The sequence below is a fragment of the Rhinolophus sinicus genome, chromosome 18 (assembly GCF_057876585.1).
Source record: "Rhinolophus sinicus isolate RSI-liver-muscle chromosome 18, RSI-T2T, whole genome shotgun sequence".
Classification (NCBI taxonomy): domain Eukaryota; kingdom Metazoa; phylum Chordata; class Mammalia; order Chiroptera; family Rhinolophidae; genus Rhinolophus; species Rhinolophus sinicus.
In genome coordinates this window covers 117,642,193-117,669,516 of record NC_142518.1, presented here as the reverse complement: position 1 = coordinate 117,669,516, position 27,324 = coordinate 117,642,193, and the positions used below count along the sequence as shown (strand labels likewise).

Genomic DNA, 27,324 nt, shown 5'->3' with positions numbered 1-27,324 from the left:
CGGGCTCTGGCCTACCTGCCGGACGACTGCAGCGCGGTCACAGCTCTGTCGCCTGGAGCCTTCAGCTTCCGAACAGAGGGAACAGGGACCACAGGGCGTCACCACACCCAACTGGCCTTCCTGTCAGGAGCTGCTCCGGCGGCCGACGCTGCGCCAGGAGGCGCCGGAAGTGCGTCACACCCAGGCACCGGAAGTGCCCGCCCACCAGCCAGGCGCCGGAAGTGCCCGCCCATCACCCAGGAGCCAGAAGTGCTTTCCTCACCCAGTGTCTCCCTGGCACGTGCTCAACGGTCACCCAGTGTGGGGGCGGAGCCCCAGAAAGAAGTTTCCAGGCTCTCGGCCTCACATAGAAAGGTGTTGGCTCAGGTAGTAAATGGCCAACTGTGATTGCATGGCCATCAGCTGTGGCTAGTTGGCCGTCAGCTGTAACCAGTGAGCCATTGGCCACAATATAACTGCTGTGGCTATGCTAGGAGAGAGAGAGGAAAAGATGGCGGTTTGAGAAAAAGGAAGAGGAAGAGAAGAAGGATGGGGCTAGCAAGAAGATGGCGGCTGGGCTGGCAAGCGTGGATGGCGGTTTGTGGACAGTGTGTATCCAGCCTCCAGTGAGAGTATAGTGCCGCCAGAGAGAATAAAGTGGTATGACTCCCCTACCTATGGCTCCGTGGGTGTTCCTTTTTGGCCTCACCATGTCCTGCGTTCTTATGGGGGGAGCGGGACCAGAGACCCCGCGGGTCCCCCGCATGACACCCAGGCATCAGAATTTCCTGCTCATCACCCTGGAGAGAGCAGTGCCGGCCGTCACCCGGCCCCCAGAAGTGCACGATGGTCACCCAGACGCCAGAGGTTCCCGTCACCCGGCCACCGGAAATGCGCGATGATCACGCGGGCTCGGGGAGTGCCCTCTTGTCACCTTTACGGGCCAGAAGGAAGAGGCAGGCCATCTTTAAAGTGCCGAAAGGAAGGACCCTACAACCTGGAATGACTTACCCAGCAAGGTGGTCATTCAGAATTGAAGGAGAGAGAAAGAGTTTCCAGAAGAGCAAAAACTAAAGGACTTCTTCACCGTTAAACCAGCTACAGGAAGGGCCAAAGGGCCTCCCTTAAGCGGAAAAGTGAAGGCCATAACCAGAAATAAGAAAATATGAGAAAGGGAAATCCTCACAGGTAAAGCCAAGTGTTCAATAGATGCAGGAAGTCAGAGGTTTAAAAACTACGAAGGTTAAAAGAAAACAGTATCAAACTAAACTCAAACTGCAATAAGTAGTTAGGAGACACAGAACACAAGATCTAAAATAAGATCAGTAACACAAAGCATGGGGGGGGGAGTAAAATGTAATCCTTGTAGAATATATTCCAACTTACACACCTATCAACGTAAAATAGACTGCTATACAGACCAATATACATAACCCTCAAGGTAATCACAAACCAAAAGCCTGCAGAAGTTATACAAAGAGCAAACAGAAAGGAACCCAAATAAAACACGAACAGGAAACCACAAAGGGAGAGATTGAGAGAAGAAGAAAGGACAGAGGACAACCATAAAAACAACCTAAAAACTAACAAAATGGCAATGAATGCATACTTATCAAGAAATGTTAAAATGTCCTTGCTACCTAAATTAATATACAGATGCAATTCAATCCCTATCAAAATACCAATGGCATTCTTCTCAGAACTAGAACAACTATTCCTAAAATTTATGTGGGACTGCAAAAGAGTAGCCGAAAAAATTTTGAGAAAGAACAAAGTAGGAGACATCACTCTACCCAATATCAAACTATACTTCAAAGTTACAATAATCAAAACAGCATGGTACTGGCATAAAAACAGACACATAGATCAATGAAACAGAATAGAGAGTCCAGAAATAAAATGAAGAAAGAAAATAACAAGATCAAACCTCTGGGGTAGGATTGTTTTGGACCTGTTTTTCGCATTTTATGTGTATATTAGCATCTATGTGGGGTCCTGTTAATCATACGTACCTTACTAAAGTAATGTACCATATTTGGTATGCTTAGTTTTTCATTGTTTTTCTTCAAATCAAAGTTTTACTTTATCTTGTTTGGAAGACAAGTGAAGTAAAGAAAAATTAACGGAGAGGGTCTATATGCTACTTGGAAAGGAAGAGCTAAAAAGAGGTGATTTTTCACAATCAATAAATAACCCTTTTATTTCTGCTTGTAAATGATATGGATACTTATTTAGGTCTGTTACTGACCGTTCAGTCTTATTCTATTCACCTAATAAATTATATTGAATTATAATTAATTATTCTGTAAGTTAGTAGTAAATTTAATTTGTAATTAATGGCAGTGATTTATAATTTGACAGTTTGGATAATTCTGATCAGCTTAAAGTATGAGATGATTATTTGACAAAGAGTCCACCTCTATTCTTGATCTTTAAAAAAATTTAGAACAGCTATATATGATGTCACAGGGGTAGTAGATTGAGGGTAAGGGGGTTATTACTTTGTGAGGGGTGTCAATGTCTATTACATTGTTTTGTACACCTGAAACCAATAAAAAAATTCAGATTCTGTTTCAAAAAGGGCTCACCTAAATTTATAGTTAATTTTCCTCTTGTAAATAAAGAAAAATAATTATTTGCTATCAGCAAATAGCCAATTAGTATTTACATTTCCTTGATTGTCTTAAAAATTGTTGTACAGTGCAACTGATCTAGGTCCAAATGAAGTTCACAATTGTGATTGATTGACATGTCCCTTAACTCTTTTAATATATAGGCCCATCCTCCGTATGTTTTCCTAATAGATAGATAAAAGACACAGACACAAAATCAGACATAGGTATAAATGCAAAAATGACAGACATAAAACTAGTCGTAGACATAGTCAGAGCATAGACATAAATACAGACAGCTGGAAAAACGAACTGAGTCATTTGTTCCGAGGAGTTTCTCATAGGCTGAATTTTGCCAATTGCTCCTCTGTCCCTTCTATTTCCTATAAATTGGTGGCAGACCCAGAGGCTTGATGAGATTCAACTTCATTTTTTTATTGTCTCTATTTTTGTGATGCCTTTGATAATAACTAGATCCACTAGTGGAATATACAATTAATATAAGAAAGTTAGGATAAATGCTTAATTGTTCCCTTATTGGTTTTCAAAACAGAGATTTGGTTCTCCAGAATTTTCTAACAGTAAACAATGAATTGTTTATTTTTTTAAGAATCTTCATGATGTTTAGTATTTTTAGTGATATTCTAATTGTTCTACTTTTGGCCAGTGGGATCGTATCCATGTGGTTCCTGAGTCCTTGATTCTGACAGCCTTCTTGCTTTTTAGGATGACAAAAAATCTCAGGCTCAACTTGCACGTTCTCTACCCTAATTAGGGATTCAGCCATTTTGCCAATTACCCTTGGATGCTTTCAGTAGAAAATGGTATTTAGAGATCCTACTATGAGCACTAGGGATGTCCATTGTCAGTGAGTTGGTCATTGTTTCTGGGCTTTTTCAGTGGACTCCATACTTATTCATTGTTTCCTCCTCTTTAATCTGCACTTACCCTACTTCCCCCCTTCTTGTTGAGAGAGAAAATGACTTGTTCTAAACCTGGTATGACTACCCAGTTCCCACTGCCTCCTGTGCCCTGGGGAAGACTATCATTATAGGGGAAAGAGGCACAGATTCAATGAAGGAATGTGGACTCAAGCTCCCTGTAATGTTAGAGTGAGCCTAGCGTTCAGATTAGAGCCTGGTAGTGACCCACTTACTTACACTGTTTCTATGAGAGAGAACTTGTAAACATCCTGTAACTTCCTTACTCGTATTATTCATCCAGCCCTAGCAAGTGGCCCAGTGGAGGGACTTGTATCGAGAATAAATCAGCATTGTTCATTACCCAAATCCTATAATAGAACTTTCTACAGGAACAGCATGTGGATTTAGCACAATGACGTGAAGGTCTGACTGGCTGAGACAGGAAGGAGGAAGCCGGGAATTCATGGGACAGCAGACATTTGTGCTACGCTTAAAGAAATCAGTGGAAGTTTATCAAGCACAGAATAACAGACCTTTAAGGTATAGGCATCGCCCATCAAAGGAATACATCGGGTGCATGCACGTTGGCACTTGTGCGTGTGTTGAGCTGGAATGGAAGGAGCCAGATAACACAGACGCTACTGCAAAGGACCACGTGTGGAGTGCGGGGGCTTGAACGAGGGCGAGGGCGAGGGCAAGGAGAGAGCAAGAAACTCACAGTATTTGGTGTGTATCCTTCCAGGTAAGTTCTGGAAGCACTGAATGCATTTCATGAAGCAAGGAGGAAAATTCAAGCAAGACAAACAGCCAAGGAACTTAAGTCAGGGTAGGGATGGACCCAAAAGAAAAGTAAAGCTTCCACAGAGAAGGTTATCTTGCACAAAGGTCCGTCTCTACAAACCTTTCTTTGTCATTGTAACGACCCTAATTAACATCATTAGAGGAAATGAAAATGTAGATTGATTGCTGCAGGGAGGAGGTGGCAGGAAACCTTTCCAGTTAACCCCTTGCTGCCTGACACTCGATCGATTTTGGCCTCATGGACAGCTCAGAAACCTGACAGGTTAACTTCTTAGCCCCCTTTGCTTTGTAATAATTGCCCTCAGGTAACTGACGTGGCACTCCTCGTGATGGAAGTGATAAGACCAGTTCTTTTCATATCTTTATTCTCCTACCAGAAGGTTGCCGGCACACAGTAGCAGGCTGAAGAAAATGCTCCATAATAAATGCTTTCCTCGTTGGAAACTGGATTTCCATTTTTTTCTACGGCCTTCCATATCTTTTTAAAAGCTGGATAACCAGTCAAGTACCAGGCACATGTAGAAAAGCATGGTCCCAAGTAATTTATCGTAAATTCACTGTCTTCCCATCCTCCGTGCGTCCCTCCTTAGCACGTGGGTCTGGAACACACAGTCCTGGGGCCCTTCCCACGAGTTCCTGTGGCACCCGCCAAAGCCAACGACAGGAGCAGCGTTTATTCCACTTTGTTACTTTATATAATTTTCCTTGTCCCCCCTCAACTGTCCCTGAGACATTCTGACCACACTGGCTCTGAGCAGAATAGCAGCTGGCTTTATGTTCTGTGTCCCTGGGGAAGAAGCCCTGGGGGTGGGGCATGGTCCCCTCAGCCTGGAAAAGCTGCCAGCAAAGCTCAGCAGCATCCACAATCCGAGTGGCGTCCTTCAGTTAGCACAAACTCCCGCCATCACAGTCACGTTGAGGGGATAGAGAGACAAGGCAAAATGCTCACGGACAGGCCAGCAACAGGCCGGTATTGTGTGGAAGGAGGGGGAAGAAACCAATTTGGTTCTTGCAGGCACTTGACTGAACTATTTTTTTAGGTCCACAAACAAACCTGGGCTTTCAGCATTGTTACCCCCATTTTGCAGGCAGTAACTAGTAGACGCCATCCCAATCTTGACACTAAGGACTGTGAGCTTTCACTATGACACTTAACTGCTGTCCAAGCACAGGCAGCACCAAATCTAAAGGCCTGCAGGCAGGCCGACCATCCCTGGGACTCAGCCTGGGTCCTCCACCGGGCAGGGGGGTGGCCCAGGACAAGCCTTTAGTCCCGGGTTGGGAAGTAAGTCATCCACCTCTACTGCGAGCTCCTGACCCACCAGCCCTGGTGTCTCCTAAGATGTCACAGCTGCCTCCTAGCTGCTCTCCCTGAAGTCTAGACTCAACGGCCTATAGCAGTGGTTTCCTGTGAGCGAGTGAGTGAGGTCCTGCCTCTCCTTTACTCAGAACTCTCCAATGGCTCCTCCTTCCTCTGAGAATAAGAGCCAAAGTGCTCAGTGACACCCAGGGCTGCCCATTCTCAGCATCACTCCTCTGGGACTTGGCTCACTGCTGCAGCCCCAGTGTCTGCCACTAAGAAGTGACTGGGAAACATTTGTACAGTAAGGGGGGTGGGGCAGAAGCCCTCCCCTGGGAGCTTGCTGACGTCAGTGTAGGAGGGAGGGGCTCCCAGTGGTTCCTGCCTCTGGTCCTTAACCCCCCCCCCCCCCCCCGTGGAGTCTCTCCCCTGGGCGGTGGGTGGGACCTGGGACCTGCTTCCAAGCAGCAGAAGTGGCAAGGCTGTGTGACCTGTGATTATGTGCCCGTGACCAGGTCCTAAGACCAGTGTGCAGCTGGTTGGGATCTCTCTCCCCACCTGTTGGCTTTGAATAAGCACCTTCCCATGTCGGGGCTCCCTGTGTTGGGAGGACCACATTTCATTCCAGGAAGTGGAGGGGCCTCTACGCGCTGAGAACGGCCTGCAGCCAAGGGCCAGCAATAAACTGACCGTCAGTCTCATGACCATAAGAAATTACAAGACTCCAACCAGGGCAGGTGCTTTGCTGTCTGCAGCCTTGTGAGACCCTGAGCAGGGAACCCAGCTAAGCCACGCCCGGCTCACAGGACTGTATGAGAATAAACGTGTCGCTTTCCGCCACTAGCATGTTGGTGAGTAGAAAACGAACACTGACAGGCCCGTCCTCATAGTCTGCTGTCCCCTCGTGGACGCTCCTGGGTCTAAGATGACGTGTCGCTTAGCTCTCGCTGTGTACCCAGCCACTGTCAGTGGCTTAAAACAACAGCCACACGTGCTTATGACTGTGTCATAAGCGAGTGTTTGTTGTGGCCTGGCCAACGGGACCCGTCTCTGCCAGATGCTCCCATGCTCTCTGAGGAGCTGGCAGGCCAGCTCGGCTGTCTGTGGTGGCCTCACTCACAGGTATGACGTTGACAGGCTGTTGGCTGGTGTGACGGGGAAACGGGACCGCACGGCTCATCACCCAGCTGGCTAGCTGGGCCTCTTCACTTGACGGTCTTGGGCGTTGAAGGGCAGCATGGAGAGCAGACCACAAAGTCACCGGTCTAGAGTGGGACCAGGCCTCTGGCCTGTTGTACAAGCTCCCCTGGGGACGCAAACGGGCAGCCATGGGCGAGAATCACTGGTCAGGGAAACCAAAGGACTTCAGCTACGGTCCCCATGGAACCTGACGTCTCGGCTCTCCTCCCTCACCCTTTCCTTCGTTGCCCAGTTGTTGACCTTCATTCCTGGCAGTTCTGTTCTCCCGCACTCCAGCAGTGCCACCCTCGCCTCCTGTCTCCCAGCAGGTGTCCCGGCTACAGCAGGCCCTGCTTCCCATGTTCCTGCCTGATGACATGCAGTGGCCACAGCACGAGGGACGGTGTCTGAGGAAGAGCAGCACGATGAAAAGCCAGCAGAGGACTTCAAAGGACTGGATGCTGTAGAGAAACTTGGTGTGGGGACAGCAACGCCACCCATTTCCGAGACCCTGATCTAGAGGAACAGCGTCTGGAGCTGTGGGTCTGCATCACCAGAGAACTTGCTGGAACGCAGAACCTTGTGCCTGCCCCTGACCTGCTGAATGAAATCCCCCGGTGGGGAAGGCAGGTGCAGGGCTCTGGGATTCAGCCACCTCCAGACTAACACACACCCAGGACAGAACCACAGTTCTGGTGGACGTTCGCCACGACGGCCATGTGAAAACTAAATGATGCTTTGGGAGCCTGCGCATGAGACGGGTTTTCAACAGGCTCCCACCTGTACCGCTGAAGGCCACCACCTGGGGCTACGGTGACGATCCTAGTACCTGTATTCAGGTCTCTGCCTGTCCGCTCAGTGAGACACTGCTGGGCTTTTTGTCCTGGCCACACAGTGCCTGCCCTCTCCTGGCCGGGGCGACGTGCGAACAGGGAATTACAACGGGCAGTAGACCTGGCCCGTGCCTTTGAAGCCAGCAGAAAGAGGGACTGACAAGTCGGCCTGGGGCTTCAGCAAGGTTCCCGAGGCACACTGCTTGACCTGGGTCTGGCCAGGGGACAGTCATTTCTGAGACTCAGACAGGGATGGGGAGCCCGGGCAGCCCAGCAGGCCAGGCAAGGACACTGGCAGAAGAGAACACGGGATCCTCAAGGCCCAGCAGGCCCCTTGAACATCAAAGGTGGCAGCGTCGGAACTAGGCTGGAGAGGCGAGAACCCTGGGATGCAGGACACACAAGAAAATGTCACCAAGAGTCTGCTGCAGTCAAATCTGGCACAGGGAAAGCATCAACCCTTCCTCGGGCTCACTCTTTCCGTCAGTAGAACCTGTCAGCTCCCGAGATCAATATTTCTGTTTCTTCTCCCAGCTTCTCTTATCACAATGCTTCAAACAGGGCCTGTGTCTGTGTCAGCTCGTACCTGTCAGTGCTTGCTGCAGAGATGAGAGCGTGTGCTGGAAAGTGGTGCATTTCATGGCGGTATCTGCTGGGAGTGTGAGTGTGTGTGTGTGTGTGTGTGTGTGTGCAAACGCGCCCACACAAATCTGTAGCAGGGAGACAGAGACCATGGCAATCTCAGGGACTGTCATCATGGAAAACTTTTGGGGCAGGAAGACCTCTAAAAATCATCTGGTCCTCCCTCTTTCTGTTGTAAGGTAAAAAAAAAAAAAAAAAAAAGTGACCCAGAGAGGTCAGCCGTTTATGTCACACAGCAATAATCATATTGGTAGGCAGCACACATTAATTACTTGTTCCCAAATCTAACTGCCTGTTAGAAACTCCTGAGAAGGTATTACACAATAGATTGTTAGTCCCCCCTCACACTGGTGGAACTAAAATTTTTAAATGAATGTGTATAAAGCTCCCTATGTATTTTGCTGTGCAGCCAAGTCTGAGAGCCACGATGTGGGAGAGAAACAAGGGGCTCAGAATGTGATATAATTATTCTCATTCTATGTTCTTAATTCATACTAGCAAACGCCAAAACAGGAATCCACTGCTCAGGAAACCAATTCCAGGATTAACAACGTCAGGAGTGGCTGGATCCAGGGCTCGGAATGATTTCATTCTCAAACTTTCTTCCCCTCTCAGCTGTTTCATTCTCAAGTGGGTTCTCCCTGACGAGGGCAAGAATGGCACTAGCGACTCAGAGTTTGTGTGTTGTCTTCACAGAAACCCGGGCACAATGGGAGCATCTCTTTTATAAACCCACCAAAATTGTCTGGATTGGCTCTCATCGCCCAGCCCATCTCATACTGTGTGCCCATCCCTGAATCAACCCCTGGGATGGAGAAATGCTCCGCTTAACCAGGTTTAAGCCACACGCCCCACCCTGGATCCAAAGATTTGTGGAGTATGCCCTGAAAGTGAAACAAGACTACTTCCCAGAGGAAAAAGTAGGGGATAAGATTCAGGTCAACAAAATAACAATAACGAGATATTCACTACACCTGGGTCCAGATTTAAGGGCCATAAATGCGAGAACTGGGACCAGAAGTCAAGTGTCCTAAGTAGGGTCTTCTGTTAAAAATACCAGGAGGAGGCGAGATGCTTAACTATCATCTTCTGTCCTCATCAAGTAAGGTCCTGCATTGGCTCTAAGTGCTGCCTGAACACACCCGGGCACTTCATACACACCCCGAACACACGCCTCATAAAATGCCAGCAGGAAGGATGCATTCCCAGCCTCCTTTGCAGCTACCTGCAGTCATGTGACTATAAGCTGGCTGACACTAAAGTGATGAGGTAGGGTCTCCCCTGATCTCTCATCTCCTCCTTGCCAGATGGGAGCAGTGGGGCAACTGACTGAACCACAAGAGGAGGCTGCAGGGGGAGGACGGCACCACCGCCACTCAGCCTGCCTGCCAGCTGTCTACCTGTGGACCGATCCAGGAGAGAGAAACAAAACCTCATTTCATTTTAGAGCCATTATCATTGCGGCTTCGCCCAGACCTAATAAGCCATCCTTGTAATTCTCCCAAAGCATCTCCCTCTAGTCCCTTTCAACCTACCGACAGCCATTCTGTCCTTCCCACATGTTCTAATTCACTGCCAGGTCCATACCTTAGCTAGCAGCATGTGCCTCAGCAGCTTGGCTCTGAAGCTCATTTTCCAGATGGGAAAAATGAGGACCAAAGCCATGTGACCACGGAGTGCCGGAGCGAGGAACAGAGCACAGATTCATTCCGTCTGAACCGAGTCCTTGGAGTTCATTTGTAACGAACATCCGTCACCTCAGGGGACAGTCCTCCCAGGCACTGTGGTGACATTCTCACGGTGTGAGAATGTCAGAGCTTGCTAAAACACAGATACTATCTCTATTTAATACACAGGAAACTGAGACCCCCAGGAAAAATTAACTAATGTTCTCCTTTGAGGATTTTCCATACAGTGATTTAGAGCAAAGTTTCATCATAAGGGCCTAGTGGGGTCCACGGGAGAGGAGGGGAGGGGAGCGGAGAGGAGGGGAAGGGAGGGAGAGGAGGGGAAGGGAGGCAAAAACCATTACAGATTATATTGTAGTGAAAATCTTTGTACATATACTTTTCTTGAATTATACCTAGAAAAAAATTTAAGGATATATGTATATGTGTGTATACATAGGTTTTAACTTTGTAAAAGGGGAGTATTAATTACCATTGCTATTTATATATTTTATAAAATACATTTTAGTTTACATAAGCATGGTGTATATGTACGAATATCCAGGTCTGGTAGGAAAAGAACTTAAAACAAATAAAATAATTATTATATTTTGATAAACTTACATAAAAATGTGCTCTGCAACACAGAGTAGGGTCATCCAGCCAACTTTGGGCTCAGGGAAGGCTTCCGGGGAGGTGACATTTAAGCTGAAGGGTGGGGGTGTCATGCAGGGAGGGGGGGGCGGATTACAGGAAACAGCAGGAGAAAGGTCACAGAGGTGAGCGAGAGCCCAGTGGGGTGTTTGCCAGCTTCCCAGTCTGCACCCGGAGCCAGCTGGGAAGAGGAAGGCGCTGGGTATGCAGGCTCCCTGCGTGAACCGCCAGGAATCCAGCTTGGGCCTGACCGGTCTGTCTTGACATTTCCATCTCTCCAGAAGTGAATAATTTCCCACTCACTTCTTGGGTGGCATTTTTTCTCCAAAACCATGATCTGTAAAATTAGATGTCTCCAGCAGCAATTCTCTGAATGGAAGAAGGCAGGTTCTGAGCCCAGGCTGGAAGATGTGTGTGTGTTTCCGTCTTCTGCCAGGAGAGCTGGATGGAGCTCAGACACAGCAATTGCCAGAGACATTTGGGAGGAAACAGAGGGTGCGAAAGACACTGGATTTTCATATGCGCTAGGCTTACACTTCTGATGCCTTGGGTATAAAAACACTCAGAAGGCTACTGAGGACGGTTGGACTGACAATACATGCAGAGCTGTCTACTGCAGGGTTATAAGATGGCACGGAAGCCCCGTGAGGACCCAACGCCTCTTTGCTCCTTCATCCTCATCTTCTGTGACTGTCACTGCCCCCAGCCACCCGGAAATCCTTTCACTCTTCAAGCCACCATATTGTCCCTTCATTCTAAGCCGTGCTGTGTCTGTGCACAGACTACTGGAACGTTCTTCCTCTGTGACTTTACCAAACCAACTGCACTCAGCTCACATGGCCTTTCTGGGCCCAGCCATCTCCCCAAGGAGACGCTTTCCATGCTCGTCCACCGGGCACCCACCCTCATGCGGGCTTCATCCCACAGCCCGACCGTTGCTTTCAAACGTGTCCATCTGCCCGCCAGACTGTACGTTCCCCAAACACAGTGTACGCAGCCCTGCTTACCACCACGTATCTGGCACATAATGAAGGGACTTGTACACATTGCAAAGAAATACTTGATGAAGAAATGAGTGATTACATGAAGACAAGGAAGAAAATTGAGGGCTAACATAAGCCACGTCCTCATGTTACATAGAGAAACTGACGTCACAGAGCTGGGAAGTGGAAGCCGAGACGCAGCGTCAGGCTTCCCGGTCTCAGGCTCTGCCAACGTCACCACAAAACTATGAATTGGGTACAAGGTGAGCACCCCCAGGGAATTACTGGGCTTTTTAAAAATCGGGGGCAGTGTCTAAGAATGGGATTTGAGGACCCGTGAGGCTGTGACGTGAGGACCTGACTACATGACAGCAGCACACCTGCTCCTGCCTGCGGAGGGCCCTCCTTCCAGGACCCGGAGCCCAGCTCTCCACCCCATGGTTTTGGGCCCTCGTGACCTTACCACCCCCAGATGTAGGAGCCCCAGGGCCTCCGCCCACGAGACCCTCACGTCCTCCTCCTGAGGAAAACAAAACTCGGGCAGACTCAGCACCTGCATTTTCTGACAACAATGAAGTCACCTTCCCCAACCTCAGACACAAAGACGTGTCCTCTTAGAATTGTCCAAACAATCACTCGACACTATCTTTTATGCGACAAAATCCAGGCAGGGGACAGTAGGGACGTCTGTGTAAAACCTCACTCCTGGAACAGAACTAAACAGAAATTACATTAGGATTTTCCACAGAAACAGAATCAGTGGAGTATGTATACATATGTACATAATATACATGTGTACATATATGTAAAATGTACAGATATTATATATATATATATATATATACGTATAGACACTACATACACAAACACAGAAGTAGGTATATACATACAAAGTAGAGAGATACAGGTAGATTTTATTCGTACTGATTTATTACAAAGAAGTGGCTTGTGGGGCTGAGGCCCGGGCAGAGCCCCCGGCCGAATCTGTGCCTGAGAAGCAGGAGAGTTTCTAGCGTAAGTTCCCATCTGAGTCAGGTCCTGGGAAGCCCAAGGCCGGGGCCCAGCGTACTGGAGGCTCCAGTACAGGCAGACAGAACATATTACAGATGTAACCAAGCTTAGCTGGTTATAAAGGAGCGTGGCCTAGTTGATACGAGGACGTGAGCTGGGCAGTAACACGGAGGCGACACAGACACAGGCCTGGGTCTCTCTGTGACCCGGTCCCGTCACAGGGCAGAGCCCTCGAGGCGAGTGCTTTCCGTCCACAGGCCAGCGGGGTGTGAGCAGAGGTGCGGGCGCCAGTTCTGGGCTAAGGCCGAACTTCATCCGCCCCCCTCTTCCGGGCTGTACTTGGGGGGGTCTACGTTCCACGCAGGGTGCAGCTACATGACAGCATCACATCTTCCCCAACCACTTATGAAATTTTCAGAATCACAGAAAGATGGAAGAATTGCACAGCGAACACCCATATACCCATCGCCTCATTTCCATAATTAATGTCTTGTTAGTCTTGCCTTATCACATGTCAATCAAGCCTCTATCCATTGTTCATTTTTTTTTTTGAAACAGCACCTGATTTAAAGAGAGCAAGTAGTAAGCCTTGGTTAGGCTGAAGCACTGACATTTCAAATTTTTCTTTGCGTCTGTCAGTATCATTCTGATTATGAAACGTGACTCATACCTAAAACCAACTTACTTAATTCTCAGAGTTTGGGTACACAAGGCCTGGCAGGTGCTCAGAGACTGCTTTCCCGCCCGACTGGGAGGAAAAGAACGAACCAAATTTTGCAGGTAGGAAAGAATCGAAGGCCTATATATCTCTGGTCCCTGCAGAAGAGGCCTAAATGCTCTGTAAGTGGTAAGCAAATTTTTCTGCATGAGGGGGGAATTAATAAAAAAAAGATAAATGAATTTATCAAAAGAAATTATTTCATCATATAAGAGAACGCAATGTGTGTAAATCTCCCTGATCATTTATTTAACCCTCCCTCATCTTTGAAAGGATTTTATTTTCCTTTTAACATGAAAATTTTTATTGAGGTAAAATTCACACAACATACAATTACCTTCTTAAAGTGTAAGACTCCGTGGTACTTAGTGTGTCCACAGCTCTCTCTAGTCTCAGAATTTTTTCATGCTCCGTAGAAAGCCTCACACTCAGTAAGTAATCACTCCCCACTCTCCTCGCTCCTCTCTCCCTGGTAACTTCTAAGTTACTTTCCCTCCTTATGGATTTCCCTAAGGGTCCAGTACCCAGATTCTGTAAAGAACTCAGAAAGACAAACAACCCAGTTTTTACAATGGGCCGAGGCCCTGAACAGACATCTCGAGACACAAACGGCCAAGAACGCACACGAGAAGATGCTCAATGTCATTGGTCATTAAGGAAACACAAATCAAAACCACAGTGAGATGCCATTTCACATCCACTGTAATAGCTTTAATATTTTTCCTGAAAAATAACAAGTGCCCATGACAATGTGGAGAAATAGGAACTTTGCACGTTACTGGTGGGAATATAAAACCGTGCGGCCACACTAGAAAACAGGTAGCAGTCCCTCAAAGCATTACACAAAGGTCACCACGTGACCAGTACTTCCACTGCCACGTACCCAAGAGAAATGCAAACATATCTCCACACGCTAACTTGCACATGAATTTTTATAGTAGCATTATTTATAATAGCCACAAAGTGGAAACAACCCACATGTCCATCAATGGATGGATAGCTAAACAAATTGTATACACACACAATGGGATATTTTCATTTTTAAAGATAAATCTCAGAAGCAATTTTTAAAAATTTATTTATCTTTCCTTGACTGACTCTGTGACTCACAGATACTTAACTGCAAAATAAGGTTGGTTCCACCACAACTTTCAATATCGCATTATTTTGAAATACGTGTTTCCAATTGCAATTGAAGCAAACGGCAGCGCTCTCCACATTCGAGAAGAGGTAACCACAATTGTTTTTCACTGAGACTTCCTTTCACTAGTTCCACTTCCATTGTTGACATTAAACACATCAACAATATATTTAGAAAACAACCCTCATCAGTTCCCTATCTCGGACCCAAATCCCTCGGTACTTTCCCCAGCAGACGTTCCTACAGGACACATGGACCATCGAGTGCTGTGGGGCTGAGCCGCACCTCCCGGTTCTGCATAACCTACTCCCTGACTAGATGACAAACTAGATCCCAGGTTCTCCTGCTCCGCTCTACTCCTCGCTCAATACACTCCAAGCACACTGTGCTCCTGGGTCCACACGAGCCCAGTTCAGTTTCATGGGTTTTGCCTCTGCAGCAACATTCCTCCTGCTATTCCCCATGGCTTCCTCTGTTTATTCAGGTCTCAGCTGACTTACGAGCTCAGGAAATTCTTTGCTGACTGCCTTCTCTACTTGCAGGCCCAGGGCAGCTCCCCTCCAAATATCCCTCAATGCATGTTAGTTATTTCAAATTAAAGTTACTTAAAAAGCAGCCAGTCAAAGAAGGGCACGTTGACCCTCCATGTGTCCTCGAATGCAGGAAATAAATCTGTCCTGTGAAAGGTGCCATCCAGGAGGTCCTGAGAGAGACACGCTTATGGCCAGAGGTAAGGGATCCAGGGCCCAAAACCCCATATGAACAAACCTCATTACTGCTTTACTGATTTATTACTCCAAGCCCTCTTTCTGTTTAGATTCTTCATGAGTGAGCACCCAAACTTAAGTTTCTTTGTCCCGTCAATTCTTCACAAATTTATGCTTTCTTTGTCTACGAATAGAAAGCTGCCTATTCTGGTCATTTCTCTGAGCATCATTCGTGATTTCTCATGTGCGTGTATTAAATTGGTTTTCCTCCTGTTTTTCTGGTCTTGTGTCGATTTTATGATTAGTCCAGCCCTGAGAACTCAAGAGGGGCCGAGGAGGCAATGCCCTCCCCCCACGCCTGCAGCCTCCATTGCAGGCCACTCTTTCCCACCTCCTTGTTTAATCCCCTTGCCTACTCACTTGCTTATTTCCTTCCTGTTCTGCCTCTCCACACTGGGACGCATGGGACACACCAACTCCTTTCGCTGGTCTGTGTGCAGCGTCATCGCAGTGCCGGCACACACTGTGCTCTCAGTAAATATTTGTTGTACGAGTGCGGTAATTACCCCACTCTTCCTGTGTGGACATCTACCCAGAGCTGGGGAATTCTAGAAGGTTCTCCAAAGGAGGTGGCCCAGGATCTGAGTCTGTAAAGATGAGGAAGCTGTGGCAGGACAAAGGCGGAGACCAGAGGACGGACTGAGCGAGATGGTCGCGTGGAGAACACAAGAAGCCGCCGTCGCCGTGGGCACAGCACGTGCCGTGTGCCAGGCAGGGAGCTAAGTACCACCGTCACCGCCGTGGACCCTTCCAACCACCCCACAAACGCGCCAACGTCATCAGTACCGTTTTCTAAATGACACAACAGAACCTCAGAAGGAAAACCAAAACCTTGTGCAGAAAGGCACAGCGGTTACGGGTCGGGGACAGGCTCCAAGCCTGGGGCTCTCACACACTGTGTGTCACGGACGCGGTGAGTAGAAGAACAGGAGTTAACAGCGGGACGTTAGGGACACTTGTGGGATGCCGAGATCAGAAGTCTGGACCCAATTCTATCAAGAACCAGGGGTCCTTCGAAGGCAAGGCAAACGTCACCAGCCATGCGTTTTAGTCCTCTTGCCACCAGTGTAAGGATGGAAGTGAGTGGAGGAAGAAAGATATAAAGAAATTAGAAAGTCTGGCAGAGAGATGCTAGTTTTGACCAAAATCGTGGTACTGGAGACACAGAGGAGGGTGTAGATTTATGAGACTTGGGGAGGAGGTTTTGAATCATCAAAATGATTCAACAGCCAGGTGGGTAAGCAGGGAATGGGCTCCTCAGAGGGAAACACAGACACGCTCAGCCTCTAAGAATCAGACTTTGACCCACGACCTGGAGTGGTACATTCAGGCCCGGCTTGTCCCCCTGTGTAAGGCAGGGATGAGCTCTCACGGGGGCATCTGCCAGGACTGTCATTTCCACCCAGGAAGAGGCACCGTCCACCCCCTTGCTTCAGCCTCTCTCCTTCTCTGTCCTCACCTCCCACACTCAATTAGTCATAACGGCCGCCTCTGCTACAGCCACTGCCTCTGACAGCTGCTGTCACCTCCTGCCCAGACGGACCGGTCCCACCTTCTCTCCTGATGCGCTCGAGATGAACGCCTTTCATGAGATTCCAAGCGTTCTTACCCCAAATGTATAAGGTGACGGACGAAGGCCCGCAGGACCTCGGTCTTCAAGTAGCTTTCCAGCCGATCTTGATTTTGTGTATTTTGGTGTAATTTCACATTTGTAAAAAGTTGTAGGAATAATACATGGGACTCCTCTACTCGCCTCACTCAGGAGGATGAGTTCCTTCCATTTTGCCCCATTTGATGTGTCAGTTTTCTCGAGATGATTAAAGGAGATAGAGAGATGTGGGGTTTTTTCTGTACATTTACCATGTACATTTCTAAGAATAAGAACTTTCTCTTACATAGCCAATTATCTAAATCAGAAATTTTAACACTGATTCAATACTATTACATAATCCACAGGCCATATTCACACTTTGTCAATTGTCCCAATCATATCCTTTTCAGTTATTTTTATTTTCCAGTCCAGGATCCAATCCAGAATCACGCCTGGAATTCAGCTGCCATGTCTCTCTAAGCTCCTTTAATCAGGAAAAGCTCCGTACCTCTCTTTTCTCCTCTGTCAAGACATTTTGAGGAATCCAGGCCACTCATTCTGTAGACTGTCCCTCCATTTGAGTTTGCCTGGTGTTTCCTTATCGACTTGATTTGGGAAGAATTCTGGCAGGAGCTCCAGAGAGATGCAGCTGTGTCTGTCATCAAGAGGCCTGAGATAACAGGGGGCCCAGTGTCTGCAGTGTGACTGTGGTCACCTGCTTCAAGTGGTGTCACAAGTTTCTCCACCCAAAAGTTTCCACTTCCCCTGTGTAATTAAGTATCTCGTGAGGAGATATCAGCTTGTTCCCTATAAAAGTGTTACTAACTTTACAGTCCACTGATCATTTTCTAATTCCATTTTTCATCTTATATTGATTGGTGGCATTCTTCTATAGGGAGCAGCTACCCCTCCCTCCAATATTTATTTTTGTAACTGTTCATCAATTTATTACAGAATCGACTCACTCATTTTTATTCCACTTGGTGGCTTAGTAGCCATTTCTAGCATCATTTACTTAGACGATCAAATGGCCCCTGATTTGATCAGAGGTTGGCCCTTCAAGCCTGTTCCTTGTCCTTTCAATATTTCCCTGTAATTCTAAGCAAGTAATTGCTATAAGACACAAATGTTCCAGCCTAGCCCATCTTGATCTTCTCTCTAGGACAATCTCTTATCCCGTCGTACCGGACTTTCCCTCTTCTCTTAGTTAAGTTCTTCCTTCCACATTGAGGCTTCAGGGTATGTGTGTCCACCTAGCTACACACATTTCCCTCTTATTACGTCTACCAGGTACACAGTAGGAACACAACAAATATGACTGATAAACGGATGAAAAGTGGGAACAAAGGAGGCAGCTTTCTACATGGGCTCCGAGGACAGAAACACGGACACGTGAGGAGCAGTTACAGGCAAGTGGTAAGATTCTGCTCCATGTGACAGGGAGGGGGGGTATTTCAGCAGGTGCTTTTGACCGTCTGCCAGCGATGTCACCGAGAGGGGCAGTGCTCAGTGGGAAAGGAAAGGAGGGACAGGATGACCTCCGAGGTATCTTCCGATTCCGAGAACCTGTCACTCTGGCAGTCTATAAAATATGCTTGGGCAGAGCCACGTCTAATATATCTTAGAAGCCAGCATGTGGGTGGATTTCTAACCTTCTTTTTCTCCTAGTGTTTTCACTAAGATTCTGGGGCCGTGTGATGATTTCAGATGCAGATATTCTCACCAACGTTGCCTCAGTTAGGCGTTAACAAGCATCCTCGAGCAGAATTCCGTTGTAGCAATTTGTTCTTCCAGCTGGAGGAGCCATAATTACATGGCTTTCCACACTGCAGAGGGGCCCCTGCACTAACAGTGCTTTGCCCCAGGAATGGTGGTATAGAGGAAGGGTAGCTGGACTCGTGACTAGCAGAGCTGGCTTGTCCTATAGGTCCCACACTGCCATTAACGTACAGGGTTGGGCTAAGCAGACACTCCTCGCTGAAGTATCCTGTAAGTGTGGGGAAACGGTAACACTGCAGCTCAGTGAACCTCCATTTCCCCATCTGCAAGATGGGGCCATAAAGCTCGCGGATCAGGGATGCGGCAAGAGTCGATGAGGCAATATTGGTAAAACAATTCACAAGGGCACAGCACAAAGTAAGTGTTAAGTACACAAATTGTTGCTGTTGTATAAACGGCACCGAGCAGGTCGCTGGAGCACTCTGAGCCTTACTCTCTCCATCTCTCGCACCGAGTTTTAATTACACTTATGGTTCAGGGTTTGCTTGAGTCATCACTGTGCTACCGCACACACACGTTCCTAGCAGACTGACACGCTCTAAGCAAATGCTCCGACAGGTTGTTTAAAATTAATCTGATATGTAGCAGCTTATACAAGAGGAAAGTGTAGGATTTAGGAATATGCTCCTTTAATTAAATTCTCAGACCAAAAATTGGCAAAACAAATTTTTTTCCATGCAGCCTTCCCATTTATAAATTTATACCAGACAGGACTTAATTGAAAAATACCTCTTTCTATTTGGTTTCCAAATTATGAAAGTAGCTAAAATGGCTGTGACATTTAAAAATATTTCACATCTGACTGGGAAGATATTTTCCAATGAAAAATGCTGGGCTTCTTGTTTCTACTAACGAGACCGTATGGGTGACAGGAATTGCTTTTGTGACAAGTCCAGGTTGACTTCCCTAACAAATTACCTTGTATTTCCTGGGCTTATGCTGTCCACACACAGTGCCCGGGCTAACCCACCAGACAACCTGTGGTTATATTTTGGGTACCATGCACTAAGGGTCTGGTGGGCTCCTCACCACATCATCCATTTTACATGACGTCATCCATTTTACATGACATCATCCACTTTGTATGACATCATCCATTTTTACATGACGTCATCCGTTTTACATGACATCATCAATTTTACATGACATCACCCACTTTGTATGACATCATCTATTTTGTACGACATCATCCACCTGGCATGTCTGTCTTCACTGCCACTCTACTTACCCCTCTCCTCGAAAACCCCACCCCAGTTTTAAATCCAAGCTCAAAGAGCTGAAAAACTCTCCGTGGTTTTTCAAACCAGGAAAGGTATTTCAAGTATCCTATTTGAATGGGCAGGAGAGACGTGGTAATTCTGGTAGAACTATCAAGAATGGTGGTAGAAGTCTACTGGGAGAAGGGTAAGAGGAGGCAGTTTGTATCGAAGGTGACACATGAAAGGTAACTCACCATCAGTACAACAGGAAGTTAATAACAATGTGTGAAGGTGATAAATAAAAAAATAATAGAGGGAGAGTATTATTTTCAAATATGGAATTAACCACCAAGAGGGCTGAGAACGGTACTGGTTAAAAGTGGAGGCAAAATGGGGAAAAGATACAATTGTTGTTTTGTATTATGGGCTATCCTGTTATCTTGTAAGTTTTAAATCCATATTCGTGTATTGTTCTTATACAAATAAATTAAATCACATCACTTCTCTCCTGTCACTGGGTAATCATTCCTGGGTGTCTGTGGGATCCACAGGTACTAAAACACGTTGTTTATAATTATTTTCATATTTAACACTTTCATGAAACTGTGAGTGTCTCCGCGGGAGGTACTGCAGCTCAGTAATCTCGGTAGCCCTAAGATGTATGTCTACAGAACAAGGCTGCTTAATGATGCCCAGGGTCCTGAGGTTACAGAAAGGAAGTAACATTTAGAAATTAGTTAAATCATCAAGCCACTGAATCTGTAACAAGGACTGACATACGTGCTCTGAGGAATCGGTGTGTCGTTCTGGAAACGGCAGAAGAAAAGACCTGAGTTAGGCTAGTGGGGAAGGTGGGGACGGCCAGGAGGTCCTGGAGGCTTTTTCTGAACGAAACAGGCTGTGCCAAAGGCAGGTGCTTATGAGTCATAATGAACAGACGGCACTGCCTTTCAAGGAGGGAGCAACGGAATGGTCACCAATCTAGGCTGAACTTCCGACTTTTATTGTAACTTAAGGTCGAGGGACAAAGCCAAGGAACCTTCTGCCAGATCTGAGTCTAAGCCAGAGAAAGATTCAGGGCCAACAATGTGGGAAGAGGACAGGGGCTGCCATAGGAAATGGTCTGAAGCACATCACAAGCGCCGTTCGGAGAAAGGATAGTAAAATGCTCTAATCTCCTCTCCCTTGTCGCTCTTAAACTCGCTCCACGAAAACCACTCATTTTCAGCTCACCAGTGAGCTCCACGTTGCCAAAACCTGTGATAAACTGCTGGTCTCACTTCCTATCAGCTCGCGTCGTTGCTCACCCCCCCCCCATCCTTTCTTCACTTGACTTTCCTGGCGTTTCTCCGACCTCACTGGCTACTGCTTCTCAGGTTACACTGTAGAGCCTCATCTTGCCCTAACCTCTTGGCGTTGGAGCGCCAAGGACCCAGCCCCTGGACCTCTGCTCTTCTCTCTTACACGCTCCCGTTGTATGTCAGTCAAGCCCAGTGACTCCCAACTTTGTGTATCCAACCCACAATTCCCCTCTCATCTGCAGACTCAAAATCAGCACTTCTGCCAGAATGTCTAAAACAGCTCTCAGACACGCCAAGTCCAAAGCTGAACTCTCGACCTGCCCAAATCCTGCTTAATCCCCACCTCGTGTGACGGCAACGCCACCTCCCAGTTACAAAGGCCCAAACTCCTGAAGCTTTCCTTGTGATTTCCATCCCCGTAACATCTGCCAGGAAACCCCATCGGCTGCACCTGTTGTGTCATCCAGACTCTGACCATCGCCCTGGAATAAGCAGACGTCATCATCCCGTTGCTAGATCATTGCAGTAGCTTCCTAACAGTTCCCCCTGCTTGTATCGTTGACCTATGGAGACTCCGCTGATCACAGGGGGCCGGTTAAAAGAAGAAATAACACCCTCTTCCACACGCGTTACATGAAGCCAGTCACTCCACTACCAGCATTTGACACAGACATTACAGTAAACACATCACAGACCTACATTCCTCACAAACACAGGTACAAACGACCATAAAGAGATATCAGCAAATTAAATCCAAAACGACATATTGAAAGGAGGATGCATTATAACGAAGCAGGGCTTGTCTCAGGAACACAAGGTTGGTTCAACATTCTAAAATCAACGACTAGAATTCATCATATTCACAGAATAGAGGAGGAAAAACATGCACTATTTTCAATAGATGAAGAAAAATAATTGGGTAAAATCTAACATTTATTTGGGATTTAGGGGGAAAAAAACACTCAGCAAGCTATAAGTAGCTAGGAAATTCCTCGACCTAACATGGAATTTATGAAAAACCTACAGCCAACCTTATGTTTAATTTAGAAATACCGAGTGCTTCCCACCTAAGGAGCAAGGCAAGGACAAACCACTTCTATTCAACTGTCCTGGAGTCAGTGTAACAAGGCAGGAGACGCGCAGAAAGGGGTGTACAGGTGCCTTGGGAGCAGCAGGAAGAGGTCGGCGGGGTGGCCAGGGACCGGCTCACGTCTCCAGAGCCCAGCAGGTGGGTGTCCGGGAGGCAGGGGCAGGATTGGCGGCCTGCACGGTGGTGGGGGCTGCAGAGGGAGGCCGGCAGGGGGACGGCTCCCCACACAGAGAACTCGGGGTCTGCACGTCGCTAAGCGGCTGTCAGATTCGGTCTGTCATCTCTGACAACTTGCAAGGCCTGTTCTGGTCAGCTCAGCTCCGCTGCACAGCGGCTGCTCCAGACTTTAGTCACGGAAACGAACGGGACAGTTGACCGTGCGCACGGCCTCCCCACTTGCTGTTTTGCTTTCACAAACACCATGGGAGGAACACAGGCTTCGTTATGCATCTGTCTGCGTGCTCAGACATGTCCCGAGGGCCACACTGTACCAGGCGCGATCCCACACGCTCAGGGTGCAGCAGGGAGCCTCGGAGTCTGAGAAAGGGACCGTCACCCTGACAACTGAGGGTGAAGGGGAACTGGCTGGTGACAGGGGAGGTGAAGACGAGGATTCGGCCTCAGAGAGGACCTCACACCCAGGCAGCCGGACACGAGGGCCGTCAGTGGTGGAAACACAGGCGGTGTGGCAGGGGGACCCGGCAGCAGGACAGGCGGCTGAGGCAGAAGTCACATGATTACACAGGGCCCCAGCAGCCATGGGAAGGATTTGGGTCCTTATCCTGAGAATTAAGGATTCGAGGCAGGAGAGAAACACGATGAGATTTGCATTTTGAGAAGCTCTCTGCAGAAAAGGGGAAATCTGAGACGGTCTGGAAGGAGAGTCTTGGGACGCAGGTGGTGAGAGGGAAGGTAAGGAGAAGATGAGTCCTGGGTTTTAGACGTGCCGCCTGCTGGGCGGGTGCTCTGCACTGAGGTTAAGAACCTGGGGGGAGATGAGCTTGAGGAAGGGAGGGTGGGGTCCTGGAGCCCCGTGCACTCTTGGCTGTCCTGGGGGCTAAGTGGCGACCTCAGCAGTCCTTCAGATGTGGGGGGAGGGGCCGCAGAAGGAAGGTCTGGGTGACAATGATAAACCTCAGAGTGACCGCCAATCGATGAGAATTAAAGCTGTGGTTGTGAATGCTACCCCTGGGGCCGGGGAGGCCAGGAGAAGACAAAGCACCGGGGACCCTGCCCTAAGTAATTACAGTTAAAGACCTGGAGAGGGGAGCAGGAGAAGTAAGAGAAATGGGGGGAGAGTGTGGGGAGAGATAGGCCAAAGAAGGAACGTTTTCCAGGAGGAGGAACTGGTCCGCATTCCAAGTCGGTTACACTGCGAGCAGTAAGTAAAGTCAGGAAGGGAAGGGGCTCCACGCACCGAGCCAAACGGGGCGCAGTACGCACCCACCCCCGCCAAGATTTCACTTTCTGCGGTTTTAGTGACCCAAGGTCCGCTGTGATCTGAAAATAGTAAACGGAAAATTTCAGATCTCTTGAGCGAGAATAAAGGAGCGAGAGAGCACAGTCACATAACTTTTACTACAGTATTTTGTTATAATTGTCCTATTTTATTACTAGTTGTTTTAAGCTCTTACTGTGCCTGACATAAACTAAGCTTTCTCACAGGGCTGTATGCACGGGAGAAACAGAGTATATACAGGGTTGGGTCCTAGCCACAGTTTCAGGCATCCACTAGGGGGCTTGGAATGTGTCCCCCATGGATAAGGGGGGACCACTGTAGCCAGTGACCTCTCCAATGTGACCTCAAAAAGAACCTTCGGGGGATGGTCAGAGGCAGGAGCCAGATTGGACGTGGTGGGTGAGGAACGGAGGCGAAGGAATGGAAGTCAGTGAGTCACTAAGATTTTCCTCTGAGCTGTTTGCTGGGCAGAAGCAGCAGGAGACAGTCTGCAGCTAGAGACGGGTGGAGGGGACACGCTTTGTCGTCCTTTCCTGTTTGTGCCAGTGAGGTTGCTTTTCTGCATCAACTGACAGTGACAAACTGGTCATTCAGCCAAGCGATTTTTTTTTGTTTTGTTTTCCTTTTTACAGTTTGGTTTTAGGTGAATTGACTTTAAGCAAACTGATTTTCAGTAAACTGACCTAGAGCCACATTCAGAAGTCTGTCAATAAAAACATGACCCCCCCGAGCACTTTCTAGGCATTAGGGACCCTGTTGCTACCCTGTGCTATGTCTTCCCTTCTGGGTGTTTCGGGTCTCAGTTTTCGGGCCAGGAGGCTGAGGCTCAGGCAGCGGAGGTAACTCGCCCGAGGTGACACAGCTGGCAAGCCATGGCGCCTGGAGCCCACGGGATCTGCCTGCCACTAAGCCCAGGGAGCGTCAGTGCCCTGTCTCAGCTCGATGCCCATGCACAGGAGAGGTCCAGATGCCACCCGAAAAGTGCCAGCCTGAACTGTGAACAGCAAGGACCTGCTTTAGATCCTGGAGTGACCTTGGCCTTAGAAAAGCGACAATGTGAGGTGTCTGATGATGGGGAAGGGCGGGCTTCCCTGGGCGGCTCCTTCTTCATTTCATGTTTACTAAATGATACGATCCCACCTCTCAGATTTCGGTGTCACTGTCACTTTCTCAGGAGCGCCTGCCCTGCCTCACTACGGAGGGGTTTTCCTTTGTTAGTGTGGCGTCCCACGCTCTGCGTCTCACCCCTTTGCAGGTACCGTCTTTGTATTTAGGTCTGAGTAAGCCCCTCATCCCCTTAGAAAATTAGGTTCATGAAGTCAGGAACTGGGTCCCTGGCTCACGCTTGTATCCCCAGCACATAACAAGTCCTGGGAACCTGCCCTTGCTCAGTGAACACTCGCTGACTTGACAGGTGGTCAGAGCACGTCACTGGGTCACAGGGGTGGGGCTGCCCCTCCATCACACCTCTCTCCTCATCCGGGCACCCTGAAATGCCGGGGTCTGCAGGGTGTGAGCTCCCTGGGAAGCAGTCGCGGGAATGGAAAGGGCAGGGGGCTCAGACACTTAGGTCTGGACAACCATCTTAGTGAATCCAAGAGGCCAAGTGGCTGGGCTGCGCTTTAAACCCCTTGCTGTGGACTCCTGGCTGGTGGTGACACTTGGCTTCGGATCAAAAGGACATTGAACTGGAATAATCAAGAGGTTTCCGCTGTGCTTTTTAAATGGAAGGACCCGTGGTGTCTTTGGCAGGCTACGCACAGATGTCAAATCAGGCTTGCTTGTCTCTAGTTGGCTGGGGGGGTGGGGGGGCGACACCATTACAGCGTGTCCGGGAGAGCTCGTTGGCCCTCCTTCCCCTCCCTCGTCCTATATGCACAAGCTCACGATTACGGACCCGTCTTCATAAACCCCTTGCAAACGCGTCCTGTCTTCTCCAGTCCCACTGCCTTAGTTCAGGCCCCACTGCTGCTCACCTGGGCTTTCGCCTCAGCCTGCCGTCAGCGTCATCTCCTGCCAGGTAGGAGCCGTCCATTCTCGCAGCAGGCGTGACCTTTCTGATATGCAGGACCCTCCACTGATAAAACACCTCAGCGGTTCTGCACGGCCCCGAGAACTGAGTGCAAAGGCTGGACAGGCAGGAAAGTACCCCCCCAATCCAGTCCCATCGCACCCCCCACTCCATCTCCTGCCCTTTCGCTTCACCCACGAGTACCTGGCATCTCCTGATCGCATACCCTGTGACTGCTCGAGTCACCATGACCCTGAAGAGGCCACTTCCTCCACCTAGAATGCCAGGCCCGTGTGGCCAAGTCCTGCTAATTCTTCGGGACTCAAATCAGATACGTATGCCCTTTGTCATGCCATCCCCCACCCTCAGATGATTCAGTTGCTCTTTAGACAATACTGATATTCAGACAACACTGCACTCTCTGGGATCTTACTGAACTTGACGCAATGATCTCAGAGCGGTTAACACAGTCTGTTGTATTTCTCCACCTGTCTGCCTCCCCTGCTGGCCTGTGGGAAACTCAGGGAGGACCCGGGCACTACAGCCCAGACGCTGAGAATTCAGTTGACGGCGCCATTGGTGTAAATCCGAGTTATATCCCCACATGACCCTGGGGGACTTACCAACTCTCCGTGCCCGAGATATTTTTAATCCGTAAAATGGGCACATTTACACATTGCTCATGTGCTCCTCAGGGTTGAGTGCAGACTGCTTAGCAGTGCCCCTGCTTGGCTTAGCGCATGGCACGTAGTAAGTGTACAGAGATAATCAGCGACAGTGATAACCAAAGAGAGGTGTCACGTCCACTCCTCTCCTCATCGCTAAACAAGCGCTTGGAACAAAGGGGCATTAAATACGGCTGAATGAATGAAGTGAGCTTTCATGGGGGCTGTGGGGGCGCCAAGGTGTGTCACGTCTCCTGTGTCCTCGCCGCCGCCAGAGCGTCAGCGTCCAGCTTGAACTCCGAGTACGGAGGCTGGGAGGAGATCCGACATTTCCCAGCTGAGCAGTGTGCCAGCCCGTCTGTGCCCCGGGCCTGCGCTGTGCGCGCCCTGTGTGAGCTAGCTGCGAGCATCCCCATTTCCCCAAGAGATGCAGTGAAGGTGACCCTGACCCTGACCCTGACCCTAACAACCCTAACCCTAACAACCCTAACCCTAACCCTAACCCTAACCCTAACCCTAACCCCAACCCCTAACCCCAACCCCCAACCCCAAACCCCAACCCCAAACCCCAAACCCATCCCCACCCTCACAACCCCCACCCTCACAACCCTCACCCTCACAACCCTCACCCTCACAACCCTCACCCTCACAACCCTCACCCTCACCCTCACCCAACCCTCACCCTCACCCTCACCCTCACCCCCTCACCCTAACCCCCTAACCCTAACCCCCACCCCCACCCCCACCCCGACCCCGACCCCGACCCTGACCCTAACAACAACCCTGACCCTAACAACAACCCTAACCCTAACAACAACCCTAACCCTAACCCTAACCCTAACCCTAACAACAACCCTAACCCTAACAACAACAACCCTAACAACCCTAACCCTAACAACAACAACCCTAACAACAACCCTAACAACAACCATAACAACCATAACAACCATAACCATAACCATAACCCAAATACCAAAACTTCTAACCCCAACCCAGAACCCTTCAACCTTAACCCCTTT

The 27,324-nt window shown here is 48.6% G+C and overlaps 1 protein-coding gene across 1 annotated transcript in view; it reads right to left on the bottom strand.

Annotated features, from left to right (window-relative positions):
* Positions 1-27,324, bottom strand: part of LOC109438476 (uncharacterized) — a 226,723-nt gene that overhangs the window by 141,094 nt on the left and 58,305 nt on the right. The window contains exon 3 of the mRNA XM_088795022.1: positions 25,606-25,728. Coding sequence (XP_088651148.1) covers positions 25,606-25,728 — 123 coding nt within the window. The remainder of the gene's footprint in view (positions 1-25,605; positions 25,729-27,324) is intronic.